The 13,145-nt window shown below is 57.4% G+C and overlaps 2 protein-coding genes across 2 annotated transcripts; both read left to right on the top strand.

Moving 5' to 3' along the window:
• Window positions 1-154: 154 nt before the first annotated feature.
• On the top strand, window positions 155-3,308 carry ColSpa_07777 (putative beta-glucosidase btgE; the record flags this gene model as incomplete). Its single annotated transcript, XM_049273989.1, has 5 exons — window positions 155-241; window positions 566-711; window positions 762-1,400; window positions 1,453-1,465; window positions 1,548-3,308. The coding sequence occupies 5 exons, from the start codon at window positions 155-157 to the stop codon at window positions 3,306-3,308; spliced, it is 2,646 nt and encodes an 881-aa protein (XP_049129946.1).
• Window positions 3,309-5,177: 1,869 nt separating this feature from the next.
• ColSpa_07778 (thiamine transporter) lies at window positions 5,178-8,224 on the top strand (the record flags this gene model as incomplete). The annotated part of the gene is made up of 7 exons (XM_049273990.1): window positions 5,178-5,277; window positions 5,530-5,724; window positions 6,007-6,259; window positions 6,333-6,620; window positions 6,717-6,968; window positions 7,025-8,061; window positions 8,091-8,224. 7 exons carry the CDS (start codon window positions 5,178-5,180, stop codon window positions 8,222-8,224), a joined length of 2,259 nt encoding a protein of 752 aa, XP_049129947.1.
• Between the last annotated feature and the right edge of the window lie 4,921 nt (window positions 8,225-13,145).

The following is a 13,145-nucleotide window of genomic DNA, read 5'->3' on the forward strand; positions in this document are numbered from 1 at the left end:
CACGACATCTCATCAGTGCTACCGAACGCTGTGCCACTGATTCGGATCGACTAGAACTACTTTGAATGGTAGTTGTCCCTCGACGTCTCGTGCCGTCCCGCCAGTCCCATTCCCGGCATACGGTGCCCAACAACGGCAGACGACAGGAAACACAATGAGGACACAGACTCTGGCTGTTGCCCTCCTGGCGGCAGCTGATCACGTTGCCGCTGCCGTGACTCTGGAAGGAAAGTTGCACAAGGTACGTTACTGCATGTCGCTGCAGATAGACCGTCGGTCTGTTGTCTCTGTGGAGCCCTGTTGGTGGCTTACAATCCTTGCCCTTCTTGGAACCTCAAGACATTGCCATTCCTGTCGTCTTGTGTTGCGAGCAGACACAATGGGCAGTTTCCACCCAAGCCAATATCTCCTGCCTCTGCCCCGTCTTCCATGCTCCTCTCTCCCGTGTCCCCCCTCGTAATAACACAAACCAATTTCCGCCTTCATGCGATTCTTTCCACTCGCAGGCTCGGCCATTGGGCTGTCACAACTCTCGAGCCGCTCAGAAGACTTACAATGTATACAGCGCGACCTCGCCTACTCGCCGCCTGTCTACCCGTCACCATGGATGGACCCTAGTGCCGACGGCTGGGCTGATGCCTACACCAAGGCGAAGGACTTCGTCTCCCAACTGACCCTCCTCGAGAAGGTCAACCTGACTACCGGAGTTGGGTGAGTGATTCGCGTTAGCCATAGTGGAAGTGATGCTAACAGAGATGCAGCTGGCAAGGAGACTTGTGCGTCGGCAATGTTGGAGCTGTCCCCCGTCTAGGACTCCGCGGTCTTTGCATGCAGGACGGCCCCGTCGGTATCCGTTTCTCCGATTACAACTCCGTCTTCCCCTCCGGCCAGACTGCTGCCGCGACTTGGGACCGAAACTTGATTTACCGCAGAGCCGAAGCCATTGGATTCGAGCACCGCTCCAAGGGTGTCGACGTTGTTCTAGCCCCTGTTGCCGGTCCCCTTGGCCGCGCACCCACTGGTGGCCGAAATTGGGAGGGCTTCTCTGTCGACCCTTACTTGACGGGCGTTGCCATGGCCGAGTCGGTCAAAGGAATTCAGCAGCACGCTATCGCATGTGCTAAGCATTTTATCGGGAACGAACAAGAGCACTTCAGACAAGCGCCAGAGGCTATTGGCTACGGATACAACGTTACCGAGTCCGTGTCATCCAATATTGACGACAAAACAATGCACGAGCTATACATGTGGCCCTTTGCGGATGCCGTTCGCGCCGGCGTCGGTTCCATCATGTGCTCTTACAATCAAGTCAACAACTCGTACGGATGCCAGAACTCGAAGCTTCTCAACGGTCTCCTGAAGGAAGAGCTTGGTTTCCAGGGTTTCATCATGTCCGACTGGTCAGTGCTCCCTCTCTCACAATCCAGACATGAGTGACTAACTTCCTCATAGGCAAGCTCAACATGTACGCGTCCCTTTGCGTTCAATTCATTGAGCAATGGCTCTTCCTCCCCCAACCAATCGAGTTCTTGCTGACAGTTCAATAGGCAGGAGCTGCTACCGCTGTTGCCGGTCTCGACATGGCCATGCCAGGTGATGTGCTCTTCAACACTGGAACCACATTTTGGGGAACGAACCTTACCGTAGCCGTCCTAAACGGCACCGTACCTGAGTACCGCCTTGATGATATGGCCCTGCGCATCATGGCCGCCTTCTTCAAGGTCGGCCTCAAGGTGGAGGATGAACCCGACATCAACTTCTCCTCGTGGACTAAGGCCACGGTTGGCCCGGCTCACTACTTCGCCAAGGAGAACATTGAGGTCATCAACCAGCACGTAGACGTTCGCAGGGGCCGAGAGCATGGCAATCTCATCCGTGAGATCGCTGCCAAGGCCACTGTACTACTGAAGAACAAGGGAGCCCTGCCTCTCAAGAAGCCCAAGTTCCTGGCCGTTATTGGAGAGGACGCCGGCCCTAACTCTCAAGGTCCCAACGGATGTGCTGACCGTGGTTGCAACGACGGCACCCTCGGTGCGGCATGGGGATCAGGAAGCGCCGAGTACCCCTATCTTATTACTCCTGACCAGGCACTGCAAGCGCGGGCTATCGCGGAGGGTTCTCGGTACGAGAGCATCCTCAGCAACTACGAGTCCGCAGCTACCACGGCGCTGGTCACACAGCCAGACGCTACGGCCATTGTCTTTGTTAACGCGGACAGTGGCGAAGGCTACATCAACGTGGGTGGAAACGAGGGTGACCGCCAGAACTTGACCCTTTGGAACGCGGGAGACGAGCTGGTTAAGAACGTGTCTTCCATCAACAACAACACCATTGTCGTCATCCACTCTGTCGGCCCTGTTTTGCTGACTGATATGTACAACAACCCCAACATCACTGCGATTGTTTGGGCCGGTCTTCCGGGTCAGGAGTCGGGTAACTCGATCACGGACGTGCTTTACGGAGACGTCAACCCCGGAGGCAAGTCCCCGTTCACTTGGGGGCCCACCCTTGAGAGCTACGGCACCAACGTTCTGTACGAGCCCAACAACGGCCAGGGCGCTCCTCAGGATGACTTTACTGAGGGCGTCTTCATCGACTACCGCCACTTCGACCGAGCCACTGCCGGTTCCGACGGCAACGGAAACTCCAGTGGCGCTGCCCCCATCTACCCATTCGGCTTTGGTCTCTCATACACAACTTTCGAGTTCTCCAGCTTGGTCGTGGCCCCTAGGAACGCCAGCGAGTACAAGCCGACCACGGGCGAAACGGCCAAGGCGCCGACTTTCGGCAACTACAGCACCGACCCTGCCGAATACGTCTTCCCCAGCAACGAGTTCCGTTACATCTACAACTACATCTACCCCTACCTTAACACCTCGGATGTTCGCGAGTCTGCCAACGACCCCAAGTACGGACAGGCGGCTGACGAATTCCTGCCTCCCCGGGCCCTGGAGAGCAGTCCCCAGCCCAAGAACCCCGCATCAGGCGCCCCTGGTGGCAACCCTCAGCTTTGGGATGTTCTGTACACCGTGACTGCCACGGTCACCAACATGGGCGATGTGGCCGGCGACGAGGTTGCCCAGCTGTACGTCTCCCTTGGTGGTCCGCAGGACCCGGTCAAGGTGCTGCGTGGTTTCGAGCGCCTCACTATCGAGCCCGGCGCGTCGGCGGTTTTCAAGGCGGACATTACCAGACGCGACCTCAGCAACTGGGACACGGCGAGCCAGAACTGGGTTATCAGCCAGTACCCGAAGAAGGTGTGGGTCGGAAGCTCGTCGCGAGACTTGCCCTTGAGTGCGTCGCTTTAAGTATTTGAAAATGCCCGACTCTGGGCACCTTAAATAGTTTCTAATTGATTATGTTTACTACCGCTGCATATCCCATCGGTGTGAGCTGTGTTAATTGTCGAGGGCTTGAGGACTCGATGCTTGTCTCTACACGACACTCGCACGCACTTGCAGTCATCGCGCGTGCCAAGACCACCAATGTTTATTATGATCACAGTCGAAAACCATGATCGAATCGGTACTGTACAGATCGCGGAGCTCGAACCAAGGATGCAGGCGCAACTGACTCAAACAGCAGCAAAGAGTGACGCAAAACGGACCACAATTCGGATCGCGGAAAACATCATTCCCATGCACGTCTCACCATGACGTGCACATGGCTGCAGAACAGCGCGGCAACTCGACCACCACCACAACTGTCGTTTGCGTTCGATGCTGCGCCAGGCTTGGTCCTCCGAGGAGCCAAAAGAGGGACGAGATAAGATGTCTCCTCAGTGTGTTCTAGAAGCGATGGGTGGGCCGAGAATGCTTATATCAGACCGAGATGCGTTTACGCTCACCTTGACACACCTTGGGATCCCCGTCGGTGACGACAGATCGAGCAGCCAGCCGGAGAGGATGTGGTCGATTCACTGGACCTCCAGCCAATCAGACAGTGCAATATAACTACGTAAGCAGAGTTGGCGCTTTTGACAGCGCAGAAAAACAGAGAGGATGGAAATAAGGACTTTGAAAGGACTGGAACATCAGCCAAAAGTGGGGTAAGAACAGCTGCGGGTCTTGGCCGGTCAGGGTGGCCATCCCCTTTTGGGCATTAGCGCGGTGATCCGAAGGCCGCTCCAGCCTTGGGGTGATCAGTGGGCGGCCAGGAAGGCGTTTCTACTGCGGACCTCTTACTCATCAAAGCCGGCATCTGCAGTTGGGCTGAATGGTGAGGCGAGGTGAGTGAGTGTGTGTGTGTGTGAGTGGCCGCCATCCTTTTTTTTTTCTTTTTCTGAAAAGAAAAATCAAGGGTCCCGAGCTGCCGAAGACAGACACTGAAGAAACACAGACAATTGGACAACGTCCCTTCGAGAGCAACCGACCGCGCCCCCGCATCCCTCCTGTTTCGATCAGACTGTGTTCCTCCTCTTACTCTCACACTCACTCTCTCTCTTGCTCACTATCACCTCGTGGCTTGTTTTCCCCGTTGCCTCCTCCGAGAAACCTACCCTCTTGCGACGCCTGTAGCGCCGTTTCTCGTCATCGCGCCGCCTTTGCAGCTGTTAGCTGCCATCTCGCCGACGCTTCGGGATTTCGGCATTCAGGAGCTCTGCCCCCCTCCCACTTCTCCTCCAACCATCCCCAACCCCAAGCTACCCGTACCCCCTCTCAATCGCAAAAGAGCCGCATCGGCACTGCGCAGGAACCTGGACGACGCATCGCAAGCGACAACTACACCAAGCTCGCTCTGCCAGGGCCCCAATCGACAAAGCAACCATCCTCTTGTACCTACCTACCGCTGCGTCTGTCCATCCCCCCCGCCGCGTGCCCAGCCAGCGGGATCCCGAGCAGTCACCACGACAGCGCCGAACGTCGTCCGCATCCAGAATCACCGAGTTCGCGCCCACCAACGCCACACATCCCACGCTCGTCCCGATTGCCCCGGAAGGCCGTCCGTCACCCCGTGAACTGTAAATCCCAACGGCGGACGGATTTTGGGTTCCACCTTTTCTCCTTCCTGCGCCTGGCCCCCCCTCTCTGATGAGAGCTTTCTCCGGGCCAAAGCCACCGGTCACACAAAACACCGATCGCATCCGACCACCAGCGCCCGCGCCCGCGCTCGTAGAGCAGACGGCGCAAATCCCGACCCCCCGGGTCTGATGCAAGGACGCCGTCGTCGTCGCCAACATGCCTGAGTCGCAGACGACCCCGGATCAGGTCTCCATCGACGACCTGACCCCCGAGGAGGCCAACCGCATCATCCACTCTCATCGCAAGGTCCGATATGGTGAGTAAGGTCGAAGCATTCCCCCCTTTCATGATGAGTAAACTCTTCCCCGACTGGCCGGTGTGGCTGCCAAGCCTGTATTGTCTACTTTCATTGCCTTCATCTCGTCCTATCTTGACGACCGAGATGAGATGACTGTTCCTTCCACCCCCGACTCTCATCCCGTCCTATGCTTGAACCACTCACCACCTCGCTGCCCCGCCATCCGTCATCGTTGACCTCATAACCACTGACGCCCTCCAACAGGCACAGCATGCTGGCCGTGCCGCCAACGCAAGGTAAAGTGCGACAACAAGCAGCCATGCGAGAACTGCGTCAAGCGCGAGCATCCGCAGCTATGCTCCTACAAGCCGAACCGCACCGCCTCCCACGGCACGCACCACAAACCCGCCGCTTCCGTCACCACCGACGGCGCCAACAGCGTGGCCGCGGCCGCCAGCACCGCGGGTAACGGCACCCCGCCATCCGGCAACAACCGCAAAAGACCTCACTCGCCCGAAGACCCCGGGGCCGACGCCGCCGCCGGCGCGCCCCCCTTGAAACAGGAACCCGGCAGCGCGGCGTGGCCACGCTCGGCCATTGGTAAGTCATCACTATTACCATCATCATCATCATCATCATCAGCACCGCAGCAGCATCAATGCCCCGGCTTGATATCTACTGCGTCGTCATCCTTCTTGGGTAGCAACAACAGCGGGTTGTATACTAATAGACTTCACCGTGGTCCAGTCGCGGCAGGCGTGGACGAGACCGAGGCCCCCGAGGCCGTGACGCGGTACCTCGGCCAGAACAGTATCCCCTCCCTGCTGCGCGAGCAGTCCGCCGCCAACGACCTGCAGGAGGGCGTCGACATACGCCAGGACATGCGCTCGATACTCGGCCTCGACACCTCGGCGCCCTTCCCGCTCATGTCGTCCAAGCACCTCGACAGCCTGACGAGGGAGATCTCGGCGGAGCTGCCCTCGGACCGGGAAGTCATGAAGTGAGTAGTTCGGCTGCCTCTGGACGTTCTTCGCTCCACCACAGGCACACCCAAAACTGACTAACCCCCCTAGGCTCTTCCGCACGTACAAGGAAACGCCGCAGCAGTTCTGGGGCTTCGTCGTCGACATTGACGACCTCGAGTCCAAGCTCATGGTCTACCTCGAAGACCGCGCCCGCAACGCCAGCAACGCCACGAGGACGCCCAAGCCGGTGTCGGCGTCGTGGCTCGCCATCCTCTTTGCTCTGCTGGCCGTGGGGTCGCAGTACCACGACTCACCATATCACATCCGCACGCGAGACTCGCAAAAGTACATTCAGATCTCGTTCCATTTCCTGAGGCTAGGCAACTTCCTCCTACGGTTCGTCAACCCTTTCCCCCTTTACCACCCTTCATATCTTTATTGGGCCCGGCACAAGAACCTCCACTAACCCGAGACCCGGCTTTTTCAAAACAGACCCACATTCGACTCCATCCAGGCCCTCCTACTAACCAGCTTCGTCCTGCTCAACGACATGAAGGCCGAGGCCTCTTGGGCCCTGCTCGGCCTGACGTGTAGACTGGCGCAGTCTCTCGGCCTGCACCGCCCGAACCCCTCGGACGGGAGGGACAGCGCCCGCAACGACGGGCAGTCCAAGGAGATGATCCGCCGCAAGCTGTGGTGGACGTGTGTGTGGCACGATACCCTCACGTCGCTGTCCTTTGACCGGTAAGTCTTCGCGTTCCTGTAGATGGGGGCAATGACCGTGGCTGACAGGGCCAAAGCCCCCCAATGACAAACATCCCCTGTTGTCCGATCCCGACGGTGCAGCACACCGTCGCCGGCGAGTACGGGTACCTCGACACCATGTACCACCTCTGCGAAATCATCTCGCGCCGCCTCAACCCGGACGTCGCGACGACCGTCAGCTACGAGCAAATGGTTGAGAACTGTGAGGCCGTCGAGAACCTCCGCAACATGGTGGCCCCCAACATCCGCATCAAGGAGCAGTGCAAGCGGGCTATCGACCGCCTCCAGCATTACGCGGTCCGGCTGCACACGTCCTTTGTCATCTCCGTCTGCTGCCGGCCGGCCCTGCGGCGGGACTGCACCAAGCTCACCCCCGAGCAGAAGCGCCACCTCTCGGAAAAGTGCCAGCACAACCTCGCCGAGACGGTCCGCATGTTCCTCGCCATGCACCAGCTCTCCGTCATCCCCACTCGCAGCTGGGCCTTCACCTATCACGGCCTGTCGTCGGCGCTGCTCCTCGGCATCCTGGGCGAGACCAAGAACAGCCCCGAGGTCCGCCAGCTGCAGGGCGACCTCATCGCCGCGCTGTCCGCGACGGCCGCCAAGGAGGCCACCTCGCCGTCGGCGCACATCCCTAAGACGGACAAGGACATTGAGCTGTCGGGCCCGCTGTGGAGGGCGCTGACGGCGCTGCGCAACATTTACGAGCACGGCACCATCATGGGCACGTCGCAGATGAAGGGCACCGACTCGAGCGGCACCGGAAGCGGCGCGCGGACGCCGCTGCCGCCAATGCTCATGGGCCCGATGGCCAACGGCGGGAGCGACGGCGTCGGCAAGGGCTTCGGCCTCGACCCCCACCAGGACGCCGCCCTCGCCATGGCCGAGATGCAGAACGGCACTGCCCTGGCGGAGTACACCCCCAAGTATGGTCTTGTCCCCCCGTCGCCGGATCCGGAGTCGCTAACGAGACCAAGTATGGGATACCCGCCCGTCAGCATGGACAACATTGCGAACCTAGACCCCTCGACGTACATGTCGCCAATGGACCTCTACGAATCGATCTGGTGGGGTGAGTAGCCACGAGTCACCATCCAGTAGGGCGTGACGACGGAAAGACTGACCGATGCATTGCAGAATCCCCCGACCCCTGGAACAGCGGCGTCGATACCATGAACTTCGACTTTGTCGCCCAGCCCCCGCCGGGCCAGCCTCAGCAGCAGTACTACTTTTGAAAGAAAGGGTAAAACGAGAAAAAGAAACACAAGGCAACAGAGAAGAAAGGGAGAAAAACAGAAGTGGCCATGAAATCCGAGTTTCGGGAAGCAAAACCAAGGTCTCGGGGGGGGGGGTACCGCCCACTATGAGTATTGACTGATTGGCATGGGACATGAAAGCGGCGCTTTTTTATTTGGTGAAGGGAAATTCCAACCTTTTATTTGCTTTAGAAAACAGTGGGATCGGGCGGCAACGGCGAGGAAAGGAGGGCGACTGGTTTTTGTTTCCAATCCCGTGGGTCTCCAGGCGCTCCTGCAAGCTTTTTGCTAACTTCTCGGATGGTTCTTCTTCTACTTCCGGAGAGGGTGCTGTCGAGGTTGTCATACTACGGTGTTTAATCATGTTTCTTACGTTGTCACGGTCCAAAAGGCGCGATCCGCTGGGTACGCTGTTTTCCTGTTTCGGTCACGTGCGATGAGTGTCTTGATAGGGACATAGGATTGTGTTTGGTGCGCGGTTGTAGCTGTAGGGTGACGCTGTTAAGGACCCGGATTAGAGCAATGCGCCGTTTACTGACCGCTGCGATGATGGCGCCTATAGCCCGTGAAGTCGTTTCTGGTGACTAATGGTTTCCGGTAGTGGGTTGGCGCTTTCGACACTGAGGCTCAACCAGACAGGAGGCCATGGCGATCTGACGGTGCTCCTTGTACGACAACTTGCCAAACACGCCCAGATAGGAAAGAAAGCCCAGGTGCTCGCACACCTATCTTACTCGTGCTACGAGCCGTAGGACGGAGATTAGTTTTGATACTGTCGTCGTCGGCTGGCATTACCGCGTACGGCCCCACGACATCGCAGAGCGCAGGTGCGAGTTCACGGCATCTCGGCAAACAGGTCGGCGATCACGGAAGGCGGGGCGAACCCGGACCAGAACGGTGGCTGAGCGGATTCCCCTCCGCGAAGACTGGTTGCAAGAAACCTACTGCTCCGCCCCCCGGCTTAGATATGGGCGTAATGGTCCTCCGGTTTGGCAGCGAGAAGAACCGGGGTGAACCCTCCACGGTCCAAACCCAAGTCTCGACACCGCCTGCGCTCGGCGATGGGTAGCCGGCGCATTTCGAAACCCCAACGAGCGCCATTCGCCGGATCGAGGTTGGGTCGATCGGGGTCATTCTTTCTCGACAATGACGTATTGGTAGCGGGTCAATTGCCTACGATCCTGCAAATTTCGCAGGTGACAGATATTGCAGGTTGCCTGGGCAGAATTGGATCGTGACCACTACGAAACGCATGTAGCACGTCCCAACTGCCGGTCTCTACAGAAAGGTCCTAATGAGATGGCACCACAATGAAAATTAGCATACAAACCTTGAAACAACAGTAAGCGCCAACTGTGCGAAACCACATTGTAACAGACGGCCACCGAAAATGCAACGGAACGGGAGAGAATTAGGACTGGCTCAGACACCTGGCACGGGGTTTGCCTCTTGCTGAGCCACCGACCCTGGGTATGGACGAAAAAACGCCCCGAGGCCCGTCTGGGTGGGAATGACGTCCATGTCCATCTGTCGGCTAAGCCTAGATGGTCACCGATGCAGATGTTGCGTTGCACCCAGGTTCCAGGCGAGCGGATTCCATCTGGGGTTGAGCGCTTTCTCGTGCCGAGATGCGGATGAAAACAGCATGTAGGCGATGGCGTCTTGCTTGCTGTCGGTATCTTTGATGAACCAATTGAAAGGCCCTCCTCTCCGTGTGCAAGATGTGCAAGCGAGAGATCAAACGATCACTTTTGTTGTAAACCAATCCACAACAGCGAGTCAAGACCATTCGGTAGTGTGGGGAGACGGCCAGAAATTGCGTGTTGGCATTCGCAGCTTTGTAGTGTACGCGTCAAGCTTTTTGCGTCCGCCATTCTCATCTAGCTCAGGTACGAGCCAGTCAAATACGCGGCGGCCACTAATATCGGTGAAGGGTCCGCGGACGCCGTGCTGACGAGTCCATGGGTCAACTGCAGATACGCGTACCATTAGCAGCAACCGTGTATTGTCCCAGTGCAGTAGGGCATTTGGCCACCACGGGTTCCCTTGACTGAGGAGCAAACCTTGGTTTCATTGCATGCACCCAGGTCGGAAGAGGCAGCAACTCGCAATGCCAAGACGGATGATAACCGGGCAGAAACAATTGCATATGTCCCCAGAAAGGTTGTTTGGCGGCCTTCATCTTCCGATACGGCTCCTGTGCGAGTATCGAACATGGACCGTAGCTGTCGGGTCCAGAAGAGCACCTCCACAGAAGAAAACGGAGACGGCCAAGCCCCCGAAATTATGTCGCAAAGATGTGGGCGGTAGGTCATGGTAGGCCTGGAGCAGTAGGCATGAAGCGGTAGGCATGAAGCGGTAGGCTTTGAGCGGTAAGTGACCTCGTGTACCCGGTGTGAATCTACTGGCGGGGAGCTGATGAGGTCGCGTGCCGTTTTTCAGGATACAAAATTTTGACTGGTTGGCTTGTCTGGTTGGTCCGAACGGTGCCGCGACCCAACAGCATCACTGTTACTCTTCCGCAACAAAAAAATAAATTGTTGCAAACGGACGGACACGAGAGACTGGCGCTGATGGGAAGCTATTCCAACTCTCACACAAGAGCCAAATCCGAACTTCTAGTGAGAGGTCAAGAGAGCTTGACGCCGTTTGATAACGTGGTTATCTCTTGGCTGGCTAATAATTGTAACAACTGACGAGGACAACAGATTGCCCGTTGCATCTCGGCTTGCTGCTTCTATAGCAGTGAAGGTATAGCCACTAGTCTTGGCTGGTGCTATCATTGGAATTAGTGAACAGCTTGACTGGTACCTTTGCTCCAGCGCACTACTGCTCATAGGTCTCAGCTGACTTCGCTGATCTTGGTCGTGGTGGTGGGCGACTCAGTTCAGGCTTTTGAGGCAGAAGCTGCAGTGAGGTGTTCCCCCGTGGCCCATGGATGGACCCAGTGATCGCTGCCGAAAGGAGCTTGACAGCCCATGGCCAATGCCTCCATTCCATCTCAGGGTGATTCAGTAACAATGCTCGCCTCCCCACTTCAAACCCACCTCGACAAGGCGAGTGCATCAACGTTGCTGGCAACCATCCCAAGCTGTGCCCTCGCTCCTTGGGCACCTTCAACTAGGTACTAAGGGCCAGGTAGTTGAAACTGCGCAAGGAGTAAAAGCAGGTAGCAGCCCGGTGCCGCCAGAAGTGTGTTCCTCCCAGCGGCAATGGCTTCAAATCTAGGGCGGTGCCAAGACGACTAGTGGGTGGAATGGCGTCGCGGGGCTTGACGGCTCTCTTCGGCTGGCACCTTTCGCACACAGCCTTGGGTTGAAATGGGCCCTCGAGGGCCTATTGTCTTTGATGTTGTTTCTCGTTGAAGTTAGCCATTGCCGGGATTCGGAGCAAACGCGTAGCGTCGTTTATTGGAGCAGGGCTTCGAAATTGGCCGGCAGGCTGGCCATGTAGAGTGATGTCATCTGTGCCCAAAAAGAGCTAAGCGTACTAGCGGTGCATGCAAAGCTTCCCAGCACGTATGACTGCTGCTGTGCGAGGAGGGTATGAAGTCGATTCGTCAAGGACTTCACGGTTGAAGGTGACGGTAGATGATGGGGTCGCCAGAAATAGGCCGACTGCGATACACGGCAGCGAGGCATTACTGAGATGTTGATCGTGCGTCCTCAAGGGTTCTCAATTGAGATGAGGCGGAGATTGGTTGGGTTGAGCTCTTGTCGGATAACGGCCGAGACTTAGGGCACGCAACGCAGGGCCGCGACTCTGAAGGGTCCAAGGTTAGGGTTGGGAGCAGCTGCTAAGAAAAGAATGGCAGATGGAATTCAGATTAAAGAGAGTTGGCAACCTGATGGGGCGAAACAGGCATTGGAAGACAAAGTGAAGGGTTCGAAAGTGACGGTGCAGTCAGATGCGATGGGACGTGATAGGTTGGGATGGAACGGACGGCTCATGGGAAGTGGGAGAGGAGCCGCCAAGACGCGTGGCCCTCACCAGCCCATCGGCAAAAGAGGCGCAATGGAAAGAGAAGATGAGGGTCTGATTCGTGGCAACCGCAAGCACTGGATCTGTTCGTTTCTTAGGTTGGTGAGCGTCATCAGAGAGGAAGGACCAGACGAAGGGTTCAGAGTGTGTCATCCTTCCTGTTCTCTGTCGGAGCAAGTAACGAGAGTGCCTTCCGGGAGTCAATTCGGAACGGTAGGCGGGAAGGGACGAGGGACGGTCGGTGAGTAAAGCAGGGCAGCGCAGAGCAGCGCAGCAGAGTGCCATGTCCGTTTTACCCCATCAAGATTCACACCCACCTTGGACCTACCTCTCCACATGATCACTTTCCCAAAACCGCAATTGTCCCACTTAGCAAAAAGGGACGTGTCCCACTTCTTACAAGCTGCACGCGAGTCTGAGCCTCCGTAGGAAGGAAGGAGCAAAGCAAAGCAGCAGCGCAGCACCTTCCCTTACCTTAGCCCGGGCGGGGGGCCAAGACCAAAGCGACGCGAACCTAGACGGAAGTGACATGCGCATTTGCCTGCCTTCGCACCCGCCGCAGAGGTATTTCGTGTCGCCGTGGCAGGGATAGTGCGCAAAAGAGAAGAAACCGAAAAGTCTTGGCAGCGCACCCACAGTTGCCGTGTGTTCCCACCTTTCTCCTGCCCACCTGCGACTCACTGGACAACACCGGCCGTCTTGCTGCTGTTTCGTCGCCGGGATTGGGCGAAAACGCCCTGGATGGCTGGCTGATGCTCGCCTTTTCCTCGTGCAAAAAATGGGAATCTGGCCCATCCGTTAAAATGAACGGCGGAGCCCACTCTTTCTGCTCTGCGCGCGCATCTCCTTCCCCGTGGGTCGCTCCTGAGTTCCACGTCCCTGCTGTGTACGCTGTAGGCCGCCTCTGTTTTGCCTACCT

This window comes from Colletotrichum spaethianum, assembly GCF_022836535.1.
Source record: "Colletotrichum spaethianum MAFF 239500 DNA, contig20, whole genome shotgun sequence".
Taxonomy (NCBI): domain Eukaryota; kingdom Fungi; phylum Ascomycota; class Sordariomycetes; order Glomerellales; family Glomerellaceae; genus Colletotrichum; species Colletotrichum spaethianum.